At 40.0% G+C, this 21,622-nt stretch overlaps 1 protein-coding gene across 1 annotated transcript; it reads left to right on the top strand.

Annotated features, from left to right (window-relative positions):
- The first annotated feature begins 12,548 nt into the window (after positions 1-12,548).
- On the top strand, positions 12,549-21,622 carry LOC119418591 (synaptotagmin-14). Its single transcript, XM_037685911.1, has 7 exons — positions 12,549-13,470; positions 13,639-13,773; positions 15,486-15,727; positions 17,542-17,973; positions 18,062-18,242; positions 20,596-20,652; positions 21,142-21,622. Exons 1-7 carry the CDS (start codon positions 12,549-12,551, stop codon positions 21,456-21,458), a joined length of 2,286 nt encoding a protein of 761 aa, XP_037541839.1. The 3' UTR covers positions 21,459-21,622.

The following is a 21,622-nucleotide window of genomic DNA, read 5'->3' as shown; positions in this document are numbered from 1 at the left end:
AAGCCGTTGTAACATATAATCAAACACATTCAGTTCCTATTACTTTTTCAATATTTGGAAAATTAGTTTTCCCTATCATAATGTTGTTTTACAAGTCGGAGACAGAGTCTGATTTAAATTTAAGTGACAGTCAAAAACATATTTTATGGTCTCCACTGTTGAGATTGCAGTAGAATAAAAAAAAAAAAAAAGGTGGTGAAGATTGCGAGTCTGGGATCGGAAGGTTGCTGGTTCAAGCCCCTGGACCGACAGCATCAAAATGTGGGTAGGAAAGGTGAGGCACCCACACCAGCCTCCACCCTCATTTGCCCCATTCTGGGCCCTTGAAGAAGGCCCTTAACCCCCACGCTGGATGTCCTAGATGGCAGTCCTCTGCTCCACATAGAGGGCTGTGGTAGCTCGGTGGTCTGTGGGTGCGTCAGGAAGGACATCCGGCGTAAAGACAATTTCCAAGTCTTCATGTGAGTTAGTTCACTGTGGCGACACCTTCCCCCCCCACACACACACAAAAAAAACAGTAGTCCCTGGTTTATTGTATTATTAATTTTATATTAATATATTATTAATTTGCCTATTCTATTTATATATTATTATTATTAATCAGGTTTCTCTGGTAAATGATTCCTCGAGGCTCAATGGGATTAACCTGTCTAAACAAAGGTTGAATAAATGAATCGTGGGGATCCGTACCCTGAAGACCTGCGATAAGTGAAAAACCGCAAAGTAGGAATAGTACGTAGTAGTTTATTTTATTATTTATATATATATATATTTTTTTTCTCTCTGTGCTCTGGTGAAGACTGACGTGCCCTCTTCTGCTCCGTGCCCCCGCTTCCCTGCTTTGCTCTCTTTCGTCTTGTGAACCCTTCAAAGAACCTCCTTTTTTTTTCCCTGCCTCCTTCCTAATTCGAAGGATTTGATCAGCTGGTCTCTCATCAAAATTGATCAACTTCTCCCGACAGGAATCAGGGTAAGGAGGACCCTCTTACCTCAACGGAAACAAATTGGATTCATGATGACAACTGGATTCTGCTGTTTGGGTTGGTGAAGTCTGGATTGTCTACAAATCTGTGTGGATGTGTCGAAGCTTGGCAGCACTCAAACTGAATTATGTGGAGCTGCGATGAATAACACCTCTTATCTGGACAATGGGGGGGCTCTGGACTATGCTACGACCTTCCCTTAAAATTCAATGGCTTCACCGGCCTATATGTATCATGTCTATTTACTGTATGTTGTTTTGCTGTGGTAGGTTTTTTTAATGCCTAGGACATGGTGTGAGAGATCTTTTTTTTTTAAATAATGTCTCTCCTTATGTTTTCTTCCCTTTTTCTTATCTAAGCAAAAATATTATTCTGACCAAGAATAAGAGGGCAGCGCTAATTAGCAGCAGCTTTGTGCACTGCGTCCATCTTTCGGACGACTGTGCGTACATATTCTCGTATCTCGGTGCAATGACAATACAGCTAATTCTGATTCTAATCATATATATATATATATATATATATATGTGTATTTTAAATGCTTCCCACACTCTTGTAATATTCAATGGTTCTAAACTCTAAACGCCTAAAAGAGCACATGGTGTCATGATTTCAGCTCCCTGCCTCCTCTGCTCTTTGACACCTGCAAGTGCTCTTGGCCACGCCCACTTCTCCGCTCTGCACGGTGAACAGCTGTTCAGGTGCAGCAGGGAGTTTATCCTGCATTATGGGCTGCACAACGGTGCAGGAGGTGCTAAATAATTTTAAATAATTTATTTTAAATAAAAATTCCATGCCTATCGTGTGGCTCATCCATCAATCAGCCAGTTGTGTGTCATGTCCAATCTTATTTTGAAAAACCATAAATGCGATAAATGAACTGCGAAGTAGCGAGGGACTACTGTGTATATATAAATATATATATATATGTATACAACTTTAGTCTCCTTTTAGTATAGTATAGTATTCACACTCCAAATATAAGAATACCTGATAGTTTCTGCTGTGTTTGCACCTCCCATTTAGTGAGTTTTTTTCCTCATATTTAATAAAATTGTTAATTGTGTTATTTTTGTTGTTACACTTTTGCTTCTTTTCCGTGTAACCAATATTTTGTGCTCACCAGAAAGATTTTTCTCTGTTTTTATGTCTTGCTGTGGATGTTTTTGTCACCTAGTTGCACAGTTTGGGCATGTAATTTTTTTGTTAGAATCTTGCGAACAGGTGATATATACACCACAAGTTCTTTAAATATCTCAAATATTCTGCCTGAGACAAATACATTGTCACACTCATGAGTTTTTTTTGGTTCTGAGCTCGAGATATCTGGACATGCAGTACGTTTGTTTAATCTAGAATGAAGATTGAGAAGATCTGAAACATAATTTTGTATTTGGAAGAACTCCATCTATCGTCTATCGTAGATTGTACACTATAGAAAAAAATCACAAACTGTACAGATTCAAATTAAAGTACGCACAATGAGTTTTTATATTGACATACCAGTCACAGCATACCACCTAATAAATTAGATTGATGGTGTAATACAGGATGGGTGCAGAATCAGAATCGGAACGTGAAGAAACTGAGAACCCTTCAAGACATTTTGGAGACTCCTTTGTGAATTTTGTTTTCCAGTCCTCTGAGATACTGGCTTAAGGGAATATTAGCATTTGACTCGGAGATTGACAAAAATCTTAAAATTGGATATTGCCAAGAAAACTGATGGACACATCTCTAATTATAAATGAGGTTGACTGTTATTAAAAATCTGATGTTCTTTTTTTAAATTATTGTCTAAATGTGATTCATCACATCAAATCAAGGACTAAGTCATATCTGGTCACACTAAACTACTGTAAGTACAGATTCCTGACTTTTTAAGCTACATAAGATCATCGTGATATCATAAACTCAACTCGGGCACAGCGGCAGGCCCTGATGGTATAAGCTCCAGGGTTCTTAAAGCCTGTTCCTCCAAGTTCATCGGAGTGCTACGTCGGGTCTTCAAACGGTCCCTGTGCTGCGGAAGATGCCCTGCCTCGTTCCTGTGCCGAAGATGCTGCGTCCTAGGGGTGCTAAGGACTACAGACCGGTGGCGTTGACGTCCCACATCATGAAGACCCTGGAGAGACTCTTCTGGAGCTGCTCAGGCCTATGGTCAAGTTTCACGTGGATCTCCTCCAGTTTGCCCATCAGCCCCAGCTGGGAGTTGAAGACGCCATCATCTGCCAGCTGAATCAAGTCTACGACCACCTGGACAAGCCTGCAAGCACCACGAGGTTCATGTTTTTTGATTGCTGACAACATGCTTATGTTGTCAGCAATATACCCACATATTTATAACTGCACAAAGCGTCACATACTTTGAACACATATATTGTACATTTGTATTGTTATTTTTAAAATCTTTTTATTCTCCTTTATTTATTTTCATTCAGGTATATATACTTTGATATTCTTTGTATGTTTACATTTGTATACCCTTGTATGGAGCAACTGTAACAAAGTCATTTTCCCCCCTGGGATTAATAAAGTATTCTGATTCTGATAAGCCGCTCTAGTAGGCCTGTCACAATAAACAATAAATCAATTAATTGCACGATAAACAAAAATTATCGACCTCATTTTCATTTATCGGCTTTATCGTTTCTTTGTGTCTCTCTCTTTCTGAAGACACTGGATGACTAAAGGCTCAACTCCGGTAACTCCGGTGCTCTTCACTGACCCCCTCCTTTTCTCTTTAAAATCCATTTTAACTGTCCAAAATCACGTTTTTGATCATTAAAAGCAGCTGAGAAGCTAAGCTACGAGCTAAGCTAACAGGCCGACCTCGGGGGACAAACCTCCGCCTTGTCCAAGCTCCAAAATTCACGTTTGAAACCTGTGCCTTTGTGTAAAAAATTATTTTCCCTGCAAAAAAAAGCTGATAACTTGTTTACAGATTTTTACAAATTTTTATAATTATTATTATTATTATTTTATTTTTATTATTAAAAGCTTTGTGTGACAAATGCTATGCTAAAGAGCTCAAACCACACCGAGCGTTGGCCATTTTGAGAACATAAAAAACGGAACGAGAGACAGCCCATGTCACGTCAAGAGGCCCCTCTCCCATTTTTCTTAAAGAGCCACGCTGCTCGCTCCCTCACTATCCATCCTTTGGTTCAAACAGTCTTATACTGCCATCCGGTGGTCAAAAAAAGGTACTACACTCTAAACAAATTCAAAATTTATTCTTAAAATTTACAATAATTACTAATTATTGTCAAATTTCAAACAATTTTATCATTTATCGCAATAATTTCTGAGACAATTAATCGCCCAGCAAAATTTGTTATCGTGACAGGCCTACGTTCTAGAGATTTGTCTTGTTAATCAGGAAGACCCCTTGAAAATCAGTCCAAATTCTTCTTTGAGCATGTTCTAATGAGGATTTCTTGATATTTGAAAGAGGAACCTCACAGCATAATGGATTTCTCAGTGGATAATGAAAATAGTTTGGCTAGTGTGCAGCAAAATAACAAATATTTCAGGCTTTTCTGCTCAAAATCATCATTAGCTGTTTGCACTGCTCAGAAAAGTTCTTCAAAACACGTATTTATTATTTACAATATATTACCGTTTAACACCTTGCGACCTAATCCTCAGTTCGACATGACGAGTTACATATGTCAAAGGAAAATGCTATTCATTGGCAAGAAGCTTGGAAGCCTGTCAAAATAAAATAAAATATAACAATAAAATATCTCATTTTTAAAAAGGTAAATAAATTAGCCACTCCTGTGTAAAATCTGCGGGGTCCTAAGAATGAGAAGAAAAACTAGCGGCTTATGCACCGGCAATTACAGTAATCAATGGATGCACATATTCAAAAGATTAAAGATTGGAGCGAACGTGATTCAATATGGCTGCAACAGCCAGCACAAAAAACAACTATAACTCAACCAGTTTTACAGACATTAACTTACAATTTGCTGTGGTAGTAGCTGAGACTGATTCTCAACACATATTCTGAGCTGTAACGCGTTGCACAAAAGCTTTAAAATGTTGCCATCTTCTTTAAATGGAAGTATCCAGATTATGAGCTCACTGAAAATCACACATGCAACATTATTGAACCTTAAAACAAAGCAAATGTTTTTTATGAGATATAGAATAGTTCTTTTCTGTTTTTAAAAAAAAAATTAATCACAACTTTCTGTTCCTGTCTTCCAGGAGGGGGGAGAAGCTGTGGTGCTCATGATCTGGTCTGCGTCCGACGAGGTAAAACCATATCTGCTTCCACATATACATGTATGTACATGCGCAACTCTTAATGTTTTTGATGTGAAGTTTTCAACTCAATTTCAATTTGATTGTTTATTTATATAGTGAACGGAAACATTCACATACATAAAGTCAGTTAATAACATTAATTATCTGAGGAGCAGACCGCTTTGAGTCTAACTTCATCACAGAACTCATCCTGAGCAAGCATGAAGGTGACAGTGGAAAGGAAAAACTCCCTCATGAGGAAGAAACCTTTAGCAGAACCAGGCTCAGGACAAGCGGCCATCTGCTTCGACCGGCTGGGTTTGGTAGGAACAGGAAGGAGGAACAGATACACAATGGCAGGTCGAGTATCACATGTTAAGATAGAAGTAATATCAGATGAAAACTATTCAATTTTAACAATTCATTTAAGGAAATGAGGTCAATTTGCCCTTCAGTAGTTTAAGCCTATAGCAGCATAACAAGCCGACCCTAACTATAGGATTTATCAAAAAGGAAATTCTTAAGCCCAGTCTTAAAACTGGACAATGTGTCGGCCTCATGGACAGAAACTGGAAGTTGGTTCTACAAGAGAGGAGCCTGAAAACTGAAAGATCTTCCTCCTATTCTGCTTATGGAAACTCTAGGAACCGCGAGTAAGCCTGCAGTCTGAGAGCGAAGCGCTCTGTTGGGAAAATATGGAACGATAAGATCTCTAATATAAGATGGAGCTAGGTTGTTGAGGGCTTTGTAGGTTACGTGTAAGATTTTGAATTCAAACACAGAATAAAGAAGAAAAAAATAAAGAAGGATAAATAGATTTTAATAGTTTGAAAGCAGATTTTCTGTGTAAATTATGCACAGCGTATTAACTTTGAATCCACCTCAGCAGAGGAAGGCAGCTGTGTGTGCATGATTTATTCAGCATGTAGGTTTGGTTTCGTTTCAGAGGTCCGAGTAAGCAACACTTTCATACTGCCCACACTCTTTTAAACAAGCACAAGCTTCAGAGCACGCTGCGGCCTGATCCAACCGCTTCAAACTGTGAAAATCTTCGGTCTCTCTGAATGTGCAGAAGCCTGACCAAATAATTGCTTTCCCTTGTTTTTATTTGACAAGAACATTTCACGGAGGGCCGCTCGCCTTTCTCTGAGGGTATTATCCATTTTTGTTTTCACCCTGAACGGTTCAGTGGCTGTTTTCCACGTTTGTTAGGCAGGATAAAAAAAAAAATACTCTGATTGAATCCTGAGGCTCTGCTCAGAGTTCAGCCTCAGTTCACGAGCTGTAAAAAAATTTAATTCTCTTACATCGCTCAGGTGAAAGAGGCTCTGCTGCTCGGAGAAACTCCTGTAAATGTCGGGTATCATATAAACCGCTCCTGTTTCACATGTACACAGATGAAGGCATCAGATTACGCTCAGGCGCTTTAAATTATTCAGATTATAACATTTACTGAGCGAGACACCGTACGAAGTTTCGTCACATCCCGGCGGCGCGGTGCCACAAACCAGCGGTCACCGAGGTTATTGTGGCTCGATCCGCTCCGTCCGCAGTGAGAGTTGAAACAGAAGCACGGAAAGTCCCGAACCGGACTAACTGTCAGGGATTTAGGATTTTTTTTAATCCTTCAGTTTTGTCTTTGCTCATCTCTAACTGGGTTATAATGAAGAGATGCTCGTTTAGAGAAAGGTAAGGCTCTGCTGCCACTTTGCTCTCTTTTATTTAAAACTCTCTTCCCTTTCTTTTCAACCAAAGATTGATCATTTTGGCAGTGCCGGCAGTGTTTTTCCTGTTGCCATGGTGAAGCATGCCGGTCCATAATAAGTTCAGTTTGAGAAACGATGCCTCGCTTTTTCTCTTATTTGTGCAGCCAAGCAGAAACCAGTTTCCTCTCTGTAAACCAGCTCAGTCAGCGAGCGGTGGCAGCTGTGCTGGAATTTTACTTTTAAAAGTGTTTAGGTTTTATTTTATTTTTGTTACCTAATTTTGTCATTTTAAAGTCTTTGTTTAGTTTTCTGGTTTTATAAAATGTTTAGAAATGTGTGTTTTAGGACTGATATTTATAAAGCAGAAGGAAAAGCAGTTTAAAGCTCAGATTTAAATTTGGACATAATAATTTTAATCATTTTTAGCTTTTTATACACAAAACAGACATGATAAAAAAATATCAAGGCTTGCAGTGAACAATTAAAAACAGTTCTAGGTGTTCATTTAATATTCAGTTATAATTCAGGAGTTAATTTTAAATTTCTACATTTTAGCCTAAATGTAGCATTTTTTCTAAATTTAAAGCTAAACGACAGGTGGTACTTCTGGGCAATAAAACCGTAAAAAATGCAATTTTGATAAAACTAGGTGGAATGATTAAATTGCCATCACTAGTGTCCTGTCTAAATAAAAACCTTAAACACATTTAGAGTAGATAACCAGTGCTATATGGAGGACTATCACTAAGGACAAAAAAATAACGTTTCTACCAGACAAAAACCTGAAATTTTAATATTCCTGATCAAAAATAAAGACGTAAAGTAAATATATTACTTCTACTTTTCAGATCATTTGGAGCTGCTTTAATATAAATCTTTGTTCAAACATATATTACAATATTTTACATTTCAGTCTGTCTTGACCAAGACAAGCAGCCAAAACACCACAAAGATAACACCAAGTATGTTTCTGTCATATTTATGTGACAAGTTTCAACTTAGTTTAGCGATTCCTTTTTAATAAAAGAAACAAATATTAAAGGATAAACATTTAAAATGTTTATCCGTTACCAGAGTCTGCTCTGACTGGCAGCTCATGCAGCCATCCTGTTACATAACAGCTCTCCTGACTCTAAAGGGCCTTTGTTTTATTTAATTGGGTATGTCCTCTGCAAAGACATCAGAATAGGATTTACTGTGCAGTTCTGCATCCTTGTTGCCAGTCTGTCCTCTTTTTTTTAATTTTTTTATTCCATCTTCAGATATATTTTAGAAACTGGAATTCAGGCTGTTGTTTTGCTGGGATCGATTTTTGTCTTACAAGACAGGATGATGTAGGAGGGTGGAGACGAACAGGCACAAAGTAGGGGGAAATCTGGGAGCTGAGAGTTGTCAAACACAACAGAGATTTTTTTCGCTTCTACTGTCGGTTATTACCGTAATTGCTGCCGTACACATCACACCGCCGTATAAGTCGCATCCGTCCAAAATGGTATAATAAAGTGGAAAAAAACATAAATAAGTCACTTCACCGTATAAGTCACATCTATTATGCGTCACCGCTGACAACCCGGAAATGTGGGCCGGTGTTGTGCCAAAAATCGATTGGCTGCCAAATGGCGGCCGCGGGAGCGTGCACGGGAGGACTTTAACACGAATTTATGAAGAATAACAATTAGAAACAATTATTTGTTAGCTTAAAATTATAGCAAAGGTGTGTCTCAGTTTAACTTTTCCTTGATAAATGCACTATATTGGTCAAATCAGCTGCATTTCAAAAATCGATTTGCGGCTGCGGTAGCGCGCAGAGGGAGGACTTGCTATTCATTTCTTCGAAATTTAACAAGACAACCACCTAAAAACAATTATTTGTTTGCTCGACATCGTAAAAGTGTGTCTCAGTTGAACTTTTTCTTAATAAATGCACTTTAATGGTCAAATCAGCTGCATTTCGTCTGGGCAGCACGGAGGCATTTTGTTGCCCGTCTCTTCCCACATTACAACCCATCAGCTTGCTTTGGACCCACCATGGCAGTGATCCCTACGACCTGCAAGTATAAAGGGCCCGGCATACTCCATCCAATACGAACAGTCGACTCGCAGTCACGTGGTTGCAAGATTATCGTTTTTGCATGCCACGAGACACACGGCGCAGAGCTGCTGGGAAACCCCTCCTGCTGCAGTATACGTCAAAGCACTGGTGTCTTTCCACAGGGGTCTACTCTCCGTCCCTTCGTCCACCGTTTGGCCACAAATTTATCTTGAAGACAGCGCCGCACTTTTCAGCAGACAGACTCCTTTGTGCACGATGTCTGCACAATCGCCATCCAGGAGTTTTTGACCGTTTGACCATCTGAGCGTGTCTTGGAGTCGAACAGCTGAATGTCTGAGCGCTTTTCCACATAAACACGGCCACAAACTTCTGACCAATCGCACAATACTGTGCGCATACTTCTGTGAGACAAAGGTCGGCCCAGGCCGAAGCTGCTCTGAGAAGAAAAAAAAGGCGATTTACGTCACGCAACGACGTCTGCGAGAGCCGACTTTGCAGCTTCGGATAGAGTTTGCTGGGCCCTTAAGTCTGGGATATTCTTAGATATTCCAGTTTAGGTCAGAGATCAAGATTTATGACAGATTACATCATATTTTAAAATGAAAATATCACAACTCTTATCACAAACTTGACCTTTAGTGTCCTTTTTTTTAAAACAAGCCGTCCTTTTCATTGAGGCGTTGAGCTTTAAAACGCTAATCAAGCTCCACCACTCCTTCAGCTCAAACTGTGTGGTAACTGGGTTTTGGTCTCCTAACTGCAGGTCTGATGTGGTTCTTACCAAGTCTACTTTTCTGTCAGATCCTTTTCCTTTGAGGCTTTAGTAAAAATAGCAGCGGGCTGCATGGTTACATTAAGTGTGGTTGGCCTACATTCGCTGCTGCGGCTCAGCTTTCGTTTGCCTTTGAAGTGGGAAGAACAGTGGCTGTTTAAAAAGCACAATGGCCAACTCTTTCTGTCAACTGGAAAATTTGTTTATTACTTGCGCGAGATGCTTATCGCCAAATAAAAATGTATCAATTTACAGTTAAAAAATATATATATTTGTGCTTTTTATGCATATGCAATAAGAGTTTCCTTAAAAGAACACATGATTTGATTAGGGAACTGAATCCCTCCCTTTTTATCTCTGCTCTCTCTCCAGTCTCGCCTGAACTTCTGGGTGTCCTGTCTTCCATTGCTGCCCTCATGGCGCTGATTGCTCTGTTCTTTCTTTACCTCAGCAACAAACTGTCTGTGCAGAGTCCCGACAATCTGCCACAGCTCGCGGGCTTCACGGGCAAGCAGCAAGGTATTTGACACACTTACAGATTTGCCTCTGCATCTTACAACATAAGAAGTGTAATAATGTTGCTGCAACAGTTAGCGGCAAGAACGCCGCACTCTGGAACAGTAAAGATAAGACTGGTGCCACCTTTGTAGTATTTTTTTTTTTAACTAAGTTAAGAGCGATTTCAGACGCATTATACAGAGCTTTCTCTGGATAAACTTAAATATCTGATAGAAATACAGGAGCATTCAATGATTAGTGACTTTACAGAGCTCTACTGTAAACATGATGTCAGCATTGTGTTTAAATGGGTGAAAATACTGCAACGTAACACTACTCAGACTGTTGGTTTGTGATTAACAACACATTAAAGCGACCTCAAATAAAATAAGGAGAAACTCACCGTGCAGAGTTTTGGTAATCCACTCGGATTAGAAAATCTGAACATTTTTATTAAGAAAGATTCTGATTAACAGTCCTTTCTCCCCTCTCAAAAAACATAAAAAAGTAAAAAAAAGCAGTTGTAATATCAGAATATTCTTGGATACAAAGTAAGTTTCTTTCAGCTGCTCTGTTCTTCGGGGGTTACCACAGCGACCGATCGCGCATGAAACATTTGGCAATTCTTTTACGCTGGATGCCCTTTCTGACACAACATGGGCTTGAACTCACAACCTCAGGATTATAAGACCGTGGCACTGATCACCAAGCTACCGCAGCTGCATCAGAATAGTTAAAAAAAAAATTTTAAATTAAAAATCAGCCCTCAGCTGAGTGGACTGTTTTTTTTAACTCTGTGATGTTCACTGTGCTGTTGGTGCGAGGTGATGTCATTTCAGTAGGAGGTCCTGCATCAAAGATCTGGACAGATTGTGTTTAGACTAGGCCTGTCACGATAACAAATTTTGCTTGGCGATTGTCTCACAAATTATTGCGATAAACGATAATATTGTTTGAAATAAATTTAAGAAAAAATGTTAAATTTGTTTTGAATGTAGTACCTTTTTTTGACCACTGGATGGCAGTATAAGACTGTTTGAAGGATGGACAGTGAGGGAGCAAGCAGCGTGTCTCTTTAAGAAAAATGGGAGGGAAGCCCCTTGACATGACATGAGCTGTCTCTCTTCGGTTCTCAAAATGGCGGACGCTCGGTGTGGTTTGAGCTCTTTAGCATAGCATATGTCACACAAAGCTTTTAATAAAAAAAAAATCAGTGAACAAGTTCTCAGCTTCTTTTTGCAGAGAAAACCAACGGTTTAAACGAAGGCACGGGTTTCAACCGTGAATTTTGGAGCTTCGACAAGACGGAGGTTTATTCCCGAGGTCGGCCTGTTAGCTTAGCTCGTAGCTTAGCTTCTCAGCTTAGCTGCTTTTAACGATCCAAAAATGTGATTTTAGACGGTTAAATTGGATTTTAAAGAGAAAGGGAGGGGTCAGTGAAGAGCACCGGAGTTGAGCTTTTTATCATCCAGTGTCTTCAGTAGAAAGAGAGACACGAAGAAACGATAAAGCCGATAAATGACAATGAGGTCGATAATTTTCATTTATCATGCGATTAATTGTTTTATTGTTTATCGTGACAGGCCTAGTTCAGACTACCAAATGTATATGGATAAAAGTGAGTCAGACCACCTCCGAAGGTGGATTTGAGTAAAAATGTTTTCTTTGCACATTGAACAAATTTAGATTTGATTTAGCTTTGAATGAAATCTGATGGCTAAGAACTGTTTTTAACAATAGGCCTATACAACCTCACTGACTGATACGTTTGGCAGTAAAGTTACCAAAGGTGCTAAGGGAGAATACATTTCTAGATATGAGAGACGAATCACGAGATTCTTAACAAATTGTGTAAACAAAACAAAAGCCTAAAAACCACTAAAAGAAAATGAAACCGAACCCTAAGCCTATAGCAAACATATGAATGTCCCTTGCTTTAGGCTCCTCTTGGACCTTCTGTTCAGTTATGTTGTTTTCAGCTTGGAAGAGGAAACAACGTTAACAGTACGAAAAGCATGTCTGATAACAGGAAGTGAGAAATGTTCACGAAGAACTGGAGCTAATTTCAGTCAGAAACTGAAAAGAAAATGTGTTTTTTTGTTATTGTAATATGGCTGATTTTTAAACCTCTTGTTAAGACAGATATTTTGTCAAGTATATACTGGTGTGTGTGCTGTACATGCTGGGATGCTGGCACCACACCCTGCTAACCACCACGTGTCTGTGTCAGCGCTTCTGATGAGGTAATCTCTTGGTGTGATCGGATCTCTGACTGAGACATGGCCTTCTTCAAGAGCTTCCAGCAGACCCTGCCATCTGTCAACATTTCCTCTATCCTGGATTCGGTCAGCAGTCGTGTGGACGACCTCGCCAACACCGTTAGTGATGTCACCTATTCCGTCAGCGATCAGCTCACTGAGCAGGTCACCACCATCATCAGCAAGGTCCAAGATGCAGAAGACAAGGAGAACGGCAGCAGCCAGGAGCCGGGTCAGGCCTCCAACACGCAAGAAGGCAGGACCGGCAGTAAAAGTATGTGGCAAACGCAGAGAGACTCGAATAACGGCCAGGCAGGAGCGAAAACCAACAAGGGGAGTGAGGCGGCAGAGGGAGGGAACACTCAGCTGGAGTGGGAATGGAGGGATGGATGCTGGCGAGTAAAAAAGTCAGAAGCCGAGTTAGCAGAGGAAGAGAGGAAGAAGAAGGAGGAGAAGGAGGAGAAGGAGAGGAGAGAACAGAGGAGAAAAGAGAGGAGAGAGAGGCAGCTGGAGAAAGAAGCCGAGACGAAGAGACGTGAAGAAGAATCCAACGTGGAGGCCGCTGAAGCCTCAGAGAGAACCGAGAACAGCGATGGACGAGACAGAGAGGCAGCTCAGAGTGACGATCAGTCCGCCGCTCAGGGAAGAAGCGACGACGGCCATGAAACTCCCCGTTCACCCCGTTGTGAAAACGAGACAGGAGAATCAAAACGAAAAGAGGAAGAAGACGGAGAACAGGAGGAGGAGGTGGAAGACGGCTCTGAGAGGGAGGCGGACAACGAGGAAGAGGGTGAGCCGCCCAAATCTGCCTCCACGGCGAAAAAGAAGAAGACGGATAAGAAGAAAGAGAAGGGGAGTTCAAAGAAATCTGAAGCAGCTTCAGATGGGGAGAAAAAGAACGTCAAAGAAAAGAAAAGCAAGAAGAAAAAGAAAGGAAACCAAGGTTAGAGTGTGTGTTTCCTCCCTTTAGGTCTTCACCTCCTTCCCCGTTTTCAGCTTCTTAACCTGTTCAGAGTGGTGTGCCAGCTTCAGCAGCTGTCTCTGGGAACATTGTCTACATGTCAGTTTGTGCTGTTCATCCTGAACACGAGTGTTGATCCGTCCTGCGCAGATGGAGCCGTTTCAGACAGTGAAGAAGAAAACAGCCCAGAGGCTGTGACCCAGCAGAACACAACGTCTGCGTGGAGCCGAAGCAGACAGTCCAGTGAGCAGGGAGGATACAGCAGCGAGGCCTCCAGCGAACAAGGTGAGAGCATCCCACGTGTCATCTGGGCTCACGTTACAAACAAGTCCAAACCAGGCATCTTTTGAAACGTTACATATTTGTCTTAGTGCTTATGAAGAATTCTCACTACTGTGATCCATTTTTCTTCTCTACATTTTTCTGCATCTTTCTCGTTCCACAATTTTTGTGCCATTTCAATAAATCATAAGAAAATGTTCAGCTTGTTCACGAGAAGGGAGCTATGACTTTTGGTAGTGGCGCAACTTTAGCTTTTTTAAATACCGGTATTTAGCTGTAATTTTTTTCTTCATAGAAAATTAATTGAGCTCATTTTACATACTTCAAATCTTTAGATCTGTTTACAGCCTTTTACTGCTCCTTTCACATTTTGTTCTGGTTCAGCTTCTTTCAGCTTCCTTGTGCAAATTTAAACTTTTTCTCAGCTACTTTCAGCTGTTTTTTGTTGTCGTTGTTTTGTGCCCCTTTCAGATTCTTTCTGCTAATTTCATCTTGTTTTGTTCATTTCAGCTTGTTTATGCAAGTTTCAGCTTTTTTGCTATTTCAGCTACTATTTCACTGTTTTTAGCTTTTTCAGCTAATTCCACATTTCTGCACTCCTTTCAACTTTTTTCAGCCTAATTCAGCAAAAATGTGCTCTCTCCACTTCCTTCTGCTTTTTAGCTACTTTTCAGCAGTTTTTTTTTTTTTTTTTTTGGTTGTTGCTAATTTTAGCTTTTATTTGCACTTTTTGTGTTAATTTCTGCTTCTTTAAGCCAGATTGGTCAAACATGTATTTTCTGCCTTTTTCTGCTAATTGAAGCTTGTTCTACCTTTTCAGCAACCGTTTTACCTTTTTTCACAAAATTCAGCTGTTTTCAGATAAATTCATGTTTTTTTTTGTGCTAATTTCTGCTACTTTCAGCCCAATTAAATTATTTCTGCTAATTTCAGCTTGTTAGCATATTTTTGCTAGTTTCATCTTTTTCAGCTAAAATTTAGCTATTTTATGCTATTTTAGCTTTTTTGGCTAATTCAAAATTTTTTATTTAAACTTTTTTCATCCTAATTCAGCAAAAAATGTGCTCTCTCCACTTCCTTCTGGTAGTTTAAGCTTCTTTCTGCATTTTCAGCTATTTATTTGCTCATTTTAGCTTCTTTTTTTATAGCTAATTTCCTTTTTTTGGCTAATTTCTGCTTATTTAAACCTAATTCAGCAATTATGTGTTCTTTCTGCTTTCTTCTGCTAATGTAGGCTTGTTCTTCCATTTCAGCTACATTTCAGAATGTTTTTTTTAGCTAATTTCAGCAGTTTTTCAGCAAGTTCTTCTGCAATAAGAATTCACACTGCATTTTTACAGGAAATGTAATTTCTCAGGTTAGCATTATTTTACATCTACGTTTGATCAGATGGGCAGATGGGTTTTCGTATGGAACAGGTACAGATGGTGCAAAGTTATTGACATTAGAGGCTCCTCGTGTGATTAGGTTTTAGGAGGTAATTCCATCCCAAATAAAACGTGAACATAGTTTGGACTAGTACTGTCAGGAGAACGGTACCAGATTATGTTCTCCAGAGGCTTTCGGTGGTTTAGAACAGCAAGAGTAAGCATTAAGGACTGGCAGCCACACAGCCAATGAGAGCACACCCTAACGTGTCTCTGCGTCACACAGTCTCCAGTAACTGTCCCTCCATCTTACTTCCTGTCTTGTTTCCCTCTTTGGCTCCACTGCAGCCACCAGCATTCAGAGAATAAAGAAAGAGTCTTCCCAAAGTGAAAGTCAGCCTCCTCCATACAAGAGTTCAGGAAAAAACAAGTCCTGCAGCTCAGGGCGAGGAGTCAGGAGGGCGTCGTCCCCGAAGCGCTGCGGCAGCTCCCGCTGCTCGAGTAACGCCAGCGTGGACCAGGAGACGGAGAGCTACCTCAACAAAGAGGAGGACATCCCCAGTGACAGCACGGCTGTTCTCGGACCAGAGGTCCGTCCAAACTCACCCGTATTTTACGATTCTTTCTATAGGTTGATTTTGTTATTGTGCATTTTAAAATATAATAGAACACCCATCTTAAAATATATATATATATATATATGGAGACTATTTTAACTAGAAATATTTGTATTGTCTGGCAAGCCTGCAGTATAAACGCAGAGTCCTGAATCACTGATGAAAAGTGTTGACGAAGCTAAAATTGAAAGCAATTAGAACAAAAGCTAAAGTTAGTGAAACCAATGGTAAATGCTAATTTAAGCAAAACAAAAGCTAAAAGCTGAAGACAGCTGAACAGGAGCGAAAAGCTGAAAATTAAGATAAAAGCAAAAAAACTATAAACAAAACATTAGCTAAAAGCTCAAATCAGCAAAATGCAAACCCTAAAAGAAAATAGTACTAAAAGTTAAATTTAACAAAACAGTTGTTAAAAATGGTCAGTAACAGTAACAATAAACTAAACTTAGCAAAAACAGTAGTTACAAGCTAAACTTAGCAAAACAATAGTTACAAGCTAACTTAGCAAAACAGTAGTTACAAGCTAAACTTAGCAAAACAATAGTTACAAGCTAAACTTAGCAAAACAATAGTTACAAGCTAAACTTAGCAAAACAGTAGTTACAAGCTAAACTTCTGTAGATACAAGCTAAACTTGGCAAAACAGTAGTTACAAGCTAAACTTGGCAAAACAGTAGCTACAAGCTAAAATAGCAAAACAGTAGTTACAAGCTAAACTTAGCAAAACAGTAGCTGAAAATAAAACCATGCCAAGCCTGTCCTGTTCAGTAGCTAATAGGTAAAATGATCAAAACATTAGAAAAAAGCTAAAACCACTTAAATACCTAAAAGCTAAAATTAAGAGGGCAGTTGCTAAAAGCTAAAACCAGTAGAACTGTATTTTCCATCCATCCATCCATCATCATCCGCTTGTTCCGAAGTTGGGTCATGAAACCATTGAACTGTAGCTAAAAGCTGAAATTAGGAGAGCAGTTGCTGAAAACTAAAACCAGTAGAACTGTAGCTAAAAGCTATTTAGCCAAAAAAAAAAAAAAAGTGTAGCTAAAAATGATCTGAACAGTAGCTTTAAACTATAACAAGCATTGTGGTAGCTATAAGCTAAATTTAGCAAAACAGTAGCTAAAAGCTAAAATCAGCAGAACAGTAGCTTAAAACAAAAATGAGTAAAAACAGTAGCTAAAAGCTAAAAATGAAGTAAGTATGCTGCAATAGATTTCAAAAAGCACAAAGTTTTTCAGAGGTTTAAAGAGTTTGCCATTCAGTTCAATGTGGAAAAATATTAAACAAAGTTTGTTTACAAAAAATATAAACTTTTCAAAACTGAAAAACAATTGTATATCCGATTGATTCAAATAAATAGGTTCTGGGTTCAATCCCTGGATTGCACAAAATGTTAGTCTGCCTTCAGTCCCAGTCCTCCCTTGTAAAATATCTGTGATCTTGTTAGGATTTGACTGGCTAAATAAAGTTTAATAATAATGATAAAAATAAAAGTATGCTGATGTAGTTTTAGTCCCAGAACTTTGGGAAGAAACTGATCAGGAAACCAACAATGTTTAGACGTAACCTAGTTATTTAAACTTGGGGTGAAAGAGGTGGGTGACAGCACTTTTACTAAACGTTCCTTTTCATCACTTTAGATATTCCACATACCAGTACATATATGTCCAATTTTTATATAAAAAAATAATTAAAACAAGTTAGAGACACTTATCTTCCTGTAGAGACACTTTGCATAAACGTTGGAGTTAAATAAATCTGTTCTTCTCATTCCCAATCTTCTTTAGGATGGTCTTCACCTCCCCGCAGCCTATGAGCCCGAGCCCCTCGCTCAGTACGGCACGCTGGACGTTGCCTTCGAGTACGACTCCAGTGAGCAGTGGCTGGCGGTCACCGTCACCGCAGCAACCGACATCCCCGCCCTCAAACAGACCGGCAACATCTGGTGGCAGGTCCACCTGGTGCTGCTGCCCACCAAGAAACAACGGGCGAAGACGGGCGTACAGAAAGGCCCGTGTCCCGTTTTCACCGAAACGTTCAAGTTTTCCCGAGTGGAGCAGGAGGCCCTGGCGGACCACGCCGTTCGCTTCCGCCTGTACAGCATCAGACGGATGAAAAAGGAGAAGGTCCTGGGAGAAAAGGTGTTCTACCTGACTAAGCTAAACCTGCAGGGGAAGATGGCGCTACCCGTCACTCTGGAGCCGGGCTCTGAACTTACAGTGGGAACACGTTTTTATCCTCTACTGTGCAGATCGCACTTTTCACTGGTTCTTGTCCTTAATCCTGCCTGTGTTTTATTTCTGCCAGGGCTGCGGCTCTTTGGTGAGCGTTTCTCGCAGTGCAGGAGCTCTGTCCTACCGCTCCACTGAAGATACATCGCTGCCAGAAATCCTCCTGGGTCTCATCTACAACTCTGCCACGGGACAGCTATCAGCTGAGGTCATCCAGGGAAGTCACTTCAAAACCACAGCGTCTGATAAACCTGTCAGTAAGTACAAAAGCACACACACCGAAACCTGTACTGTATATACACCAGTTTCCTCCTGTAGAATTCCTTTTTCTTGAGTTGTACTGATTAGAGTTGTCAAAGTTACCACTGGGAACTTAAATCCAGGGAAATACTCCACACTAACTGGTCACACTGGAAACACTGGTGCCTCAAACTGAAAAGTTCAGGAGCATTTAACAAGTAAATTTAAAATTTGGGAGAAAATATTTATTTTTGTATACCAGTACATACATTTAAATGTAGCAAAACGTTAGCTAAAAGTAGCAACATGTTAAGTAGAAGCTGAATATAACAAAGGGCTAGCTAAAAGCTAAAATAAACAAAGGCTTACGAGAAACTAAAAAGAGCAAAAGGCTATCCAGAAGGCGAAAAAGGCTAGATACAAGCTAAAAGTAGTAAAAGGCGGTTTAAAAGTTAATAGTAACTAAAGGCTAGCTAAAATCTAAAAGCAAAATAACTTTTTTTTGTAACTAAATAATAACTAAAGCTAAAAGTAGTAAAAGCCTAGCTTAATTAGTATAAGACTAGCTAAGAGGATATAGTTGTAGCAAAAAATGGCTAAAGGCTAGCTAAATGTAACAAAAGGCTTGCTAAAAGCTAAAAGTAGCAAAGCAATAACTGCAAGCTACAATTAGTAAAATGCTAACAAGAAGTCAAAAGTAGAAAAGCTTTGCTAAAAGGTAGCAGATTTGTGGCTAAAGTAACAAAAAGCTAGCTGATAGCTAAAAGAAACAAAGGCTTATGAGAAACTATAAAAAGCAAAAAGCTAACTAGAAGTTGAAAAAGACTAGATACAAGCTAAAAGTAGTAAAAGGCTGTTCAGAAGTTATAAGAAACAAAAGACTAGCTAAAAACTAACAGCAAAATGATAGCTGAAGCTGAAAGTAGTAAAAGCCTAGTTTAATTAGCATAAGGCTAGCTAAGAGGTTGTGGAGTTGTAGCTAAAAGTTGCTAAAGGCTAGCTAAATGTATCAAAAAGCTTGCTAAAAACTAAAAGTAGCAAATGAGAAGCGAAACGTCTTCAGCTGCAGAACAGAAGTCCAGTTGTTTTTGCTTTTAATCTTGTTAGGAATTAAAAGTAGCAAAGCAATAACTGCAAGCTAAAAGTAGTAAAATGCTAGCTATAATTAGCAAAACGCCAACAAGAAGCTAAAAGTAGCAAAAGGTTTGCTAAAAGGCATCATATTTGTAGCTAATTCAATTCAGTTTATTTATATAGCGCCAAGTCACAACAGAAGTCATCTCAGGGCACTGAACAGAAACATTCATATATAAAAATAATTAACATTATTTATCTGACTGCTTTAAATTTAACTCCATCGCAGAACTCTCATCTTGTGCAAGCATGAAGGCGACAGTGGAAAGGAAAAACTCCCTCATGAGGAAGAAGGAAACCTTTAGCAGAGCCAGACTCAGGACAAGCAGCCATCTGCTTCGACCGGCTGGGTTTGAGAGGAACAGATACGTGCTAAAGTAACGAAAAGCTAGCTGAAAGTTAAAAGTAGCGTAGGAAGACAAAAATCGAGCGAGTATGATGAAGCATTTCAAGTAAAACCGTGTTTTTGAATGAACTGAAGAAATCTTAGGCGGCATGGTAGCTCAGTTGGCAGAGCTGTTGCTTCTCAGCGAGAAGGTCGCCGGTTCAAATCCCAGCCCGGGACCTTTCTAGGCGGAGTTTGCATGTTCTCTCAGTGCATGCGTGAGTTTTCTCCGGGTACTCCGGTTTCCTCCCACAGACCAAAACCATGCATGTTAGGCTGATTGGTGACTCTAAATTGTCCCTATGTGTGAGAGAGTGAATGAATTATTGTTTGTCTCCATGTCCCTGTGATGGACTGGAGACCTGTCCAGTGTGTCCCCTGTCTCTCGTGACCTGAAAAGCAAGAAGCGGGTAAAGATAATGAATGGATGGAAGAGATCTTAATGCACCTCTATGGAGACAATATTTGTAAATTAATATTTTGAAAAGTCTAGAAGTCAAAACCAAAAGCCCTACCGCTCGTCTCCTGAACGAGCAGAACGTTTCGCTGAATGGTTAAAATATCACCAAGTGTGAAGTAATTAAGTGCAAAAATGTACAGAAAGATAAAAATCAGGAAAACAGGGTGAATACAAAGTTAGCATAAATGTTATAATCACTAACACATTTTTTTTATTATTATTTATTAGTTGTAACGTGCAGCAGCACACTTTAACAACTGTGTTGTCACTGAGCAGCCTGCTGAAGCTTCTTCTGCACGTCCTGAATCCCACGGACCTTCACTTCCTGCTCTTTAAACTGCCTCTCTGTCTTCTTTCCTACGGTGTGTGTGGCGCGGTGTGTGTTCATCAGATGATCTGTTTTGTTGTGTAAAACACTTCGTAGGGGGACAGCTGTACGTCATGAGAGGTAAGACAACAGTGAAACATAAACTTTTTTTTAGAACAACAGATGTGGATTAGAGCCGTTATTCCCGACCGTTTGTATTTCTACAGGTGCTGGTCATAAAATTAGAAAATCATGAAAAACTTGATTTTTTTCAGTAACTCCATCAAAAAGTGAAACTTGTATATTATAGTCATTCATTACGCACAGACTGATATATTTCAAATGTTTATTTCTTTAAATGTTGATGATTATAACTTACAACTAATGAAAACCCCAAATTCAGTATCGCAGAAAATTAGAATGAATATTCAAGTTTCACTTTTTGAATGGAATTACTGAAATAAATCAAACTTTTCATGATATTCTAATTTTATGACCAGCACCTGTAGATGCATCACTTTATTTGATTGAAAATCTTTTGTATTTAAATGCAGCTAAATGTTAGGTGCAGTACTCGGGTGTAACCACTTGGTGGCACTGCCTCACTTCTCTCCTGCACCTCCTTTCCAGACACCTACGTGAAGCTCACCATGCTGGACTCCAAGGGCAAAGAGATGTCCAAGCGTAAGACGGCCGTGTGCCGCGGCCAGCCCAACCCCACCTACAAGGAGACGTTCGTCTTCCAGGTGGCGCTCTTCCAGCTGTCAGAGGTGTCGCTGGTGGTGACGGTGTTCTGCCGGCGGAGCAGCATGAAGCCCAGGGAGAAGCTGGGCTGGGTCTCCCTGGGCAACAACAGCACCAGCGAGGAGCAGCAGACCCACTGGACAGAGATGAGGGAGGCGGAGGGTCAGCAGGTCTGCCACTGGCACACGCTCACAGACACATAGGAGACGGATTTAGAAGACCGGACCTACAATAAGAGCGCTCCCATGATGCTCGGAGCCACGGACACACGCAGCAGACGTGTTCGCGAGGATGGGATGAGTTCGCAGTCTTTACTGCCAGACTGCGTGGACACCCTATAATCTGCTTTTCTCTGAGGCAGGCAGTG

Source organism: Nematolebias whitei, chromosome 12 (genome assembly GCF_014905685.2).
Source record: "Nematolebias whitei isolate Nwh7 chromosome 12, NemWhi1, whole genome shotgun sequence".
Taxonomy (NCBI): domain Eukaryota; kingdom Metazoa; phylum Chordata; class Actinopteri; order Cyprinodontiformes; family Rivulidae; genus Nematolebias; species Nematolebias whitei.
Note: the sequence above shows the minus strand (reverse complement) of the source record. Positions and strands in the feature narration are given on the sequence as shown.

Bases quoted from the DNA above. Each gene is read 5' to 3' on its own strand.
- LOC119418591 (XM_037685911.1), top strand. From the start codon at position 12,549: ATGGCCTTCTTCAAGAGCTTCCAGCAGACCCTGCCATCTGTCAACATT. The intron at 13,471-13,638 runs GTTAGAGTGTGT...CGTCCTGCGCAG, and splicing joins GAAAAAGAAAGGAAACCAAG to ATGGAGCCGTTTCAGACAGT. The intron at 13,774-15,485 runs GTGAGAGCATCC...GCTCCACTGCAG, and splicing joins CGAGGCCTCCAGCGAACAAG to CCACCAGCATTCAGAGAATA.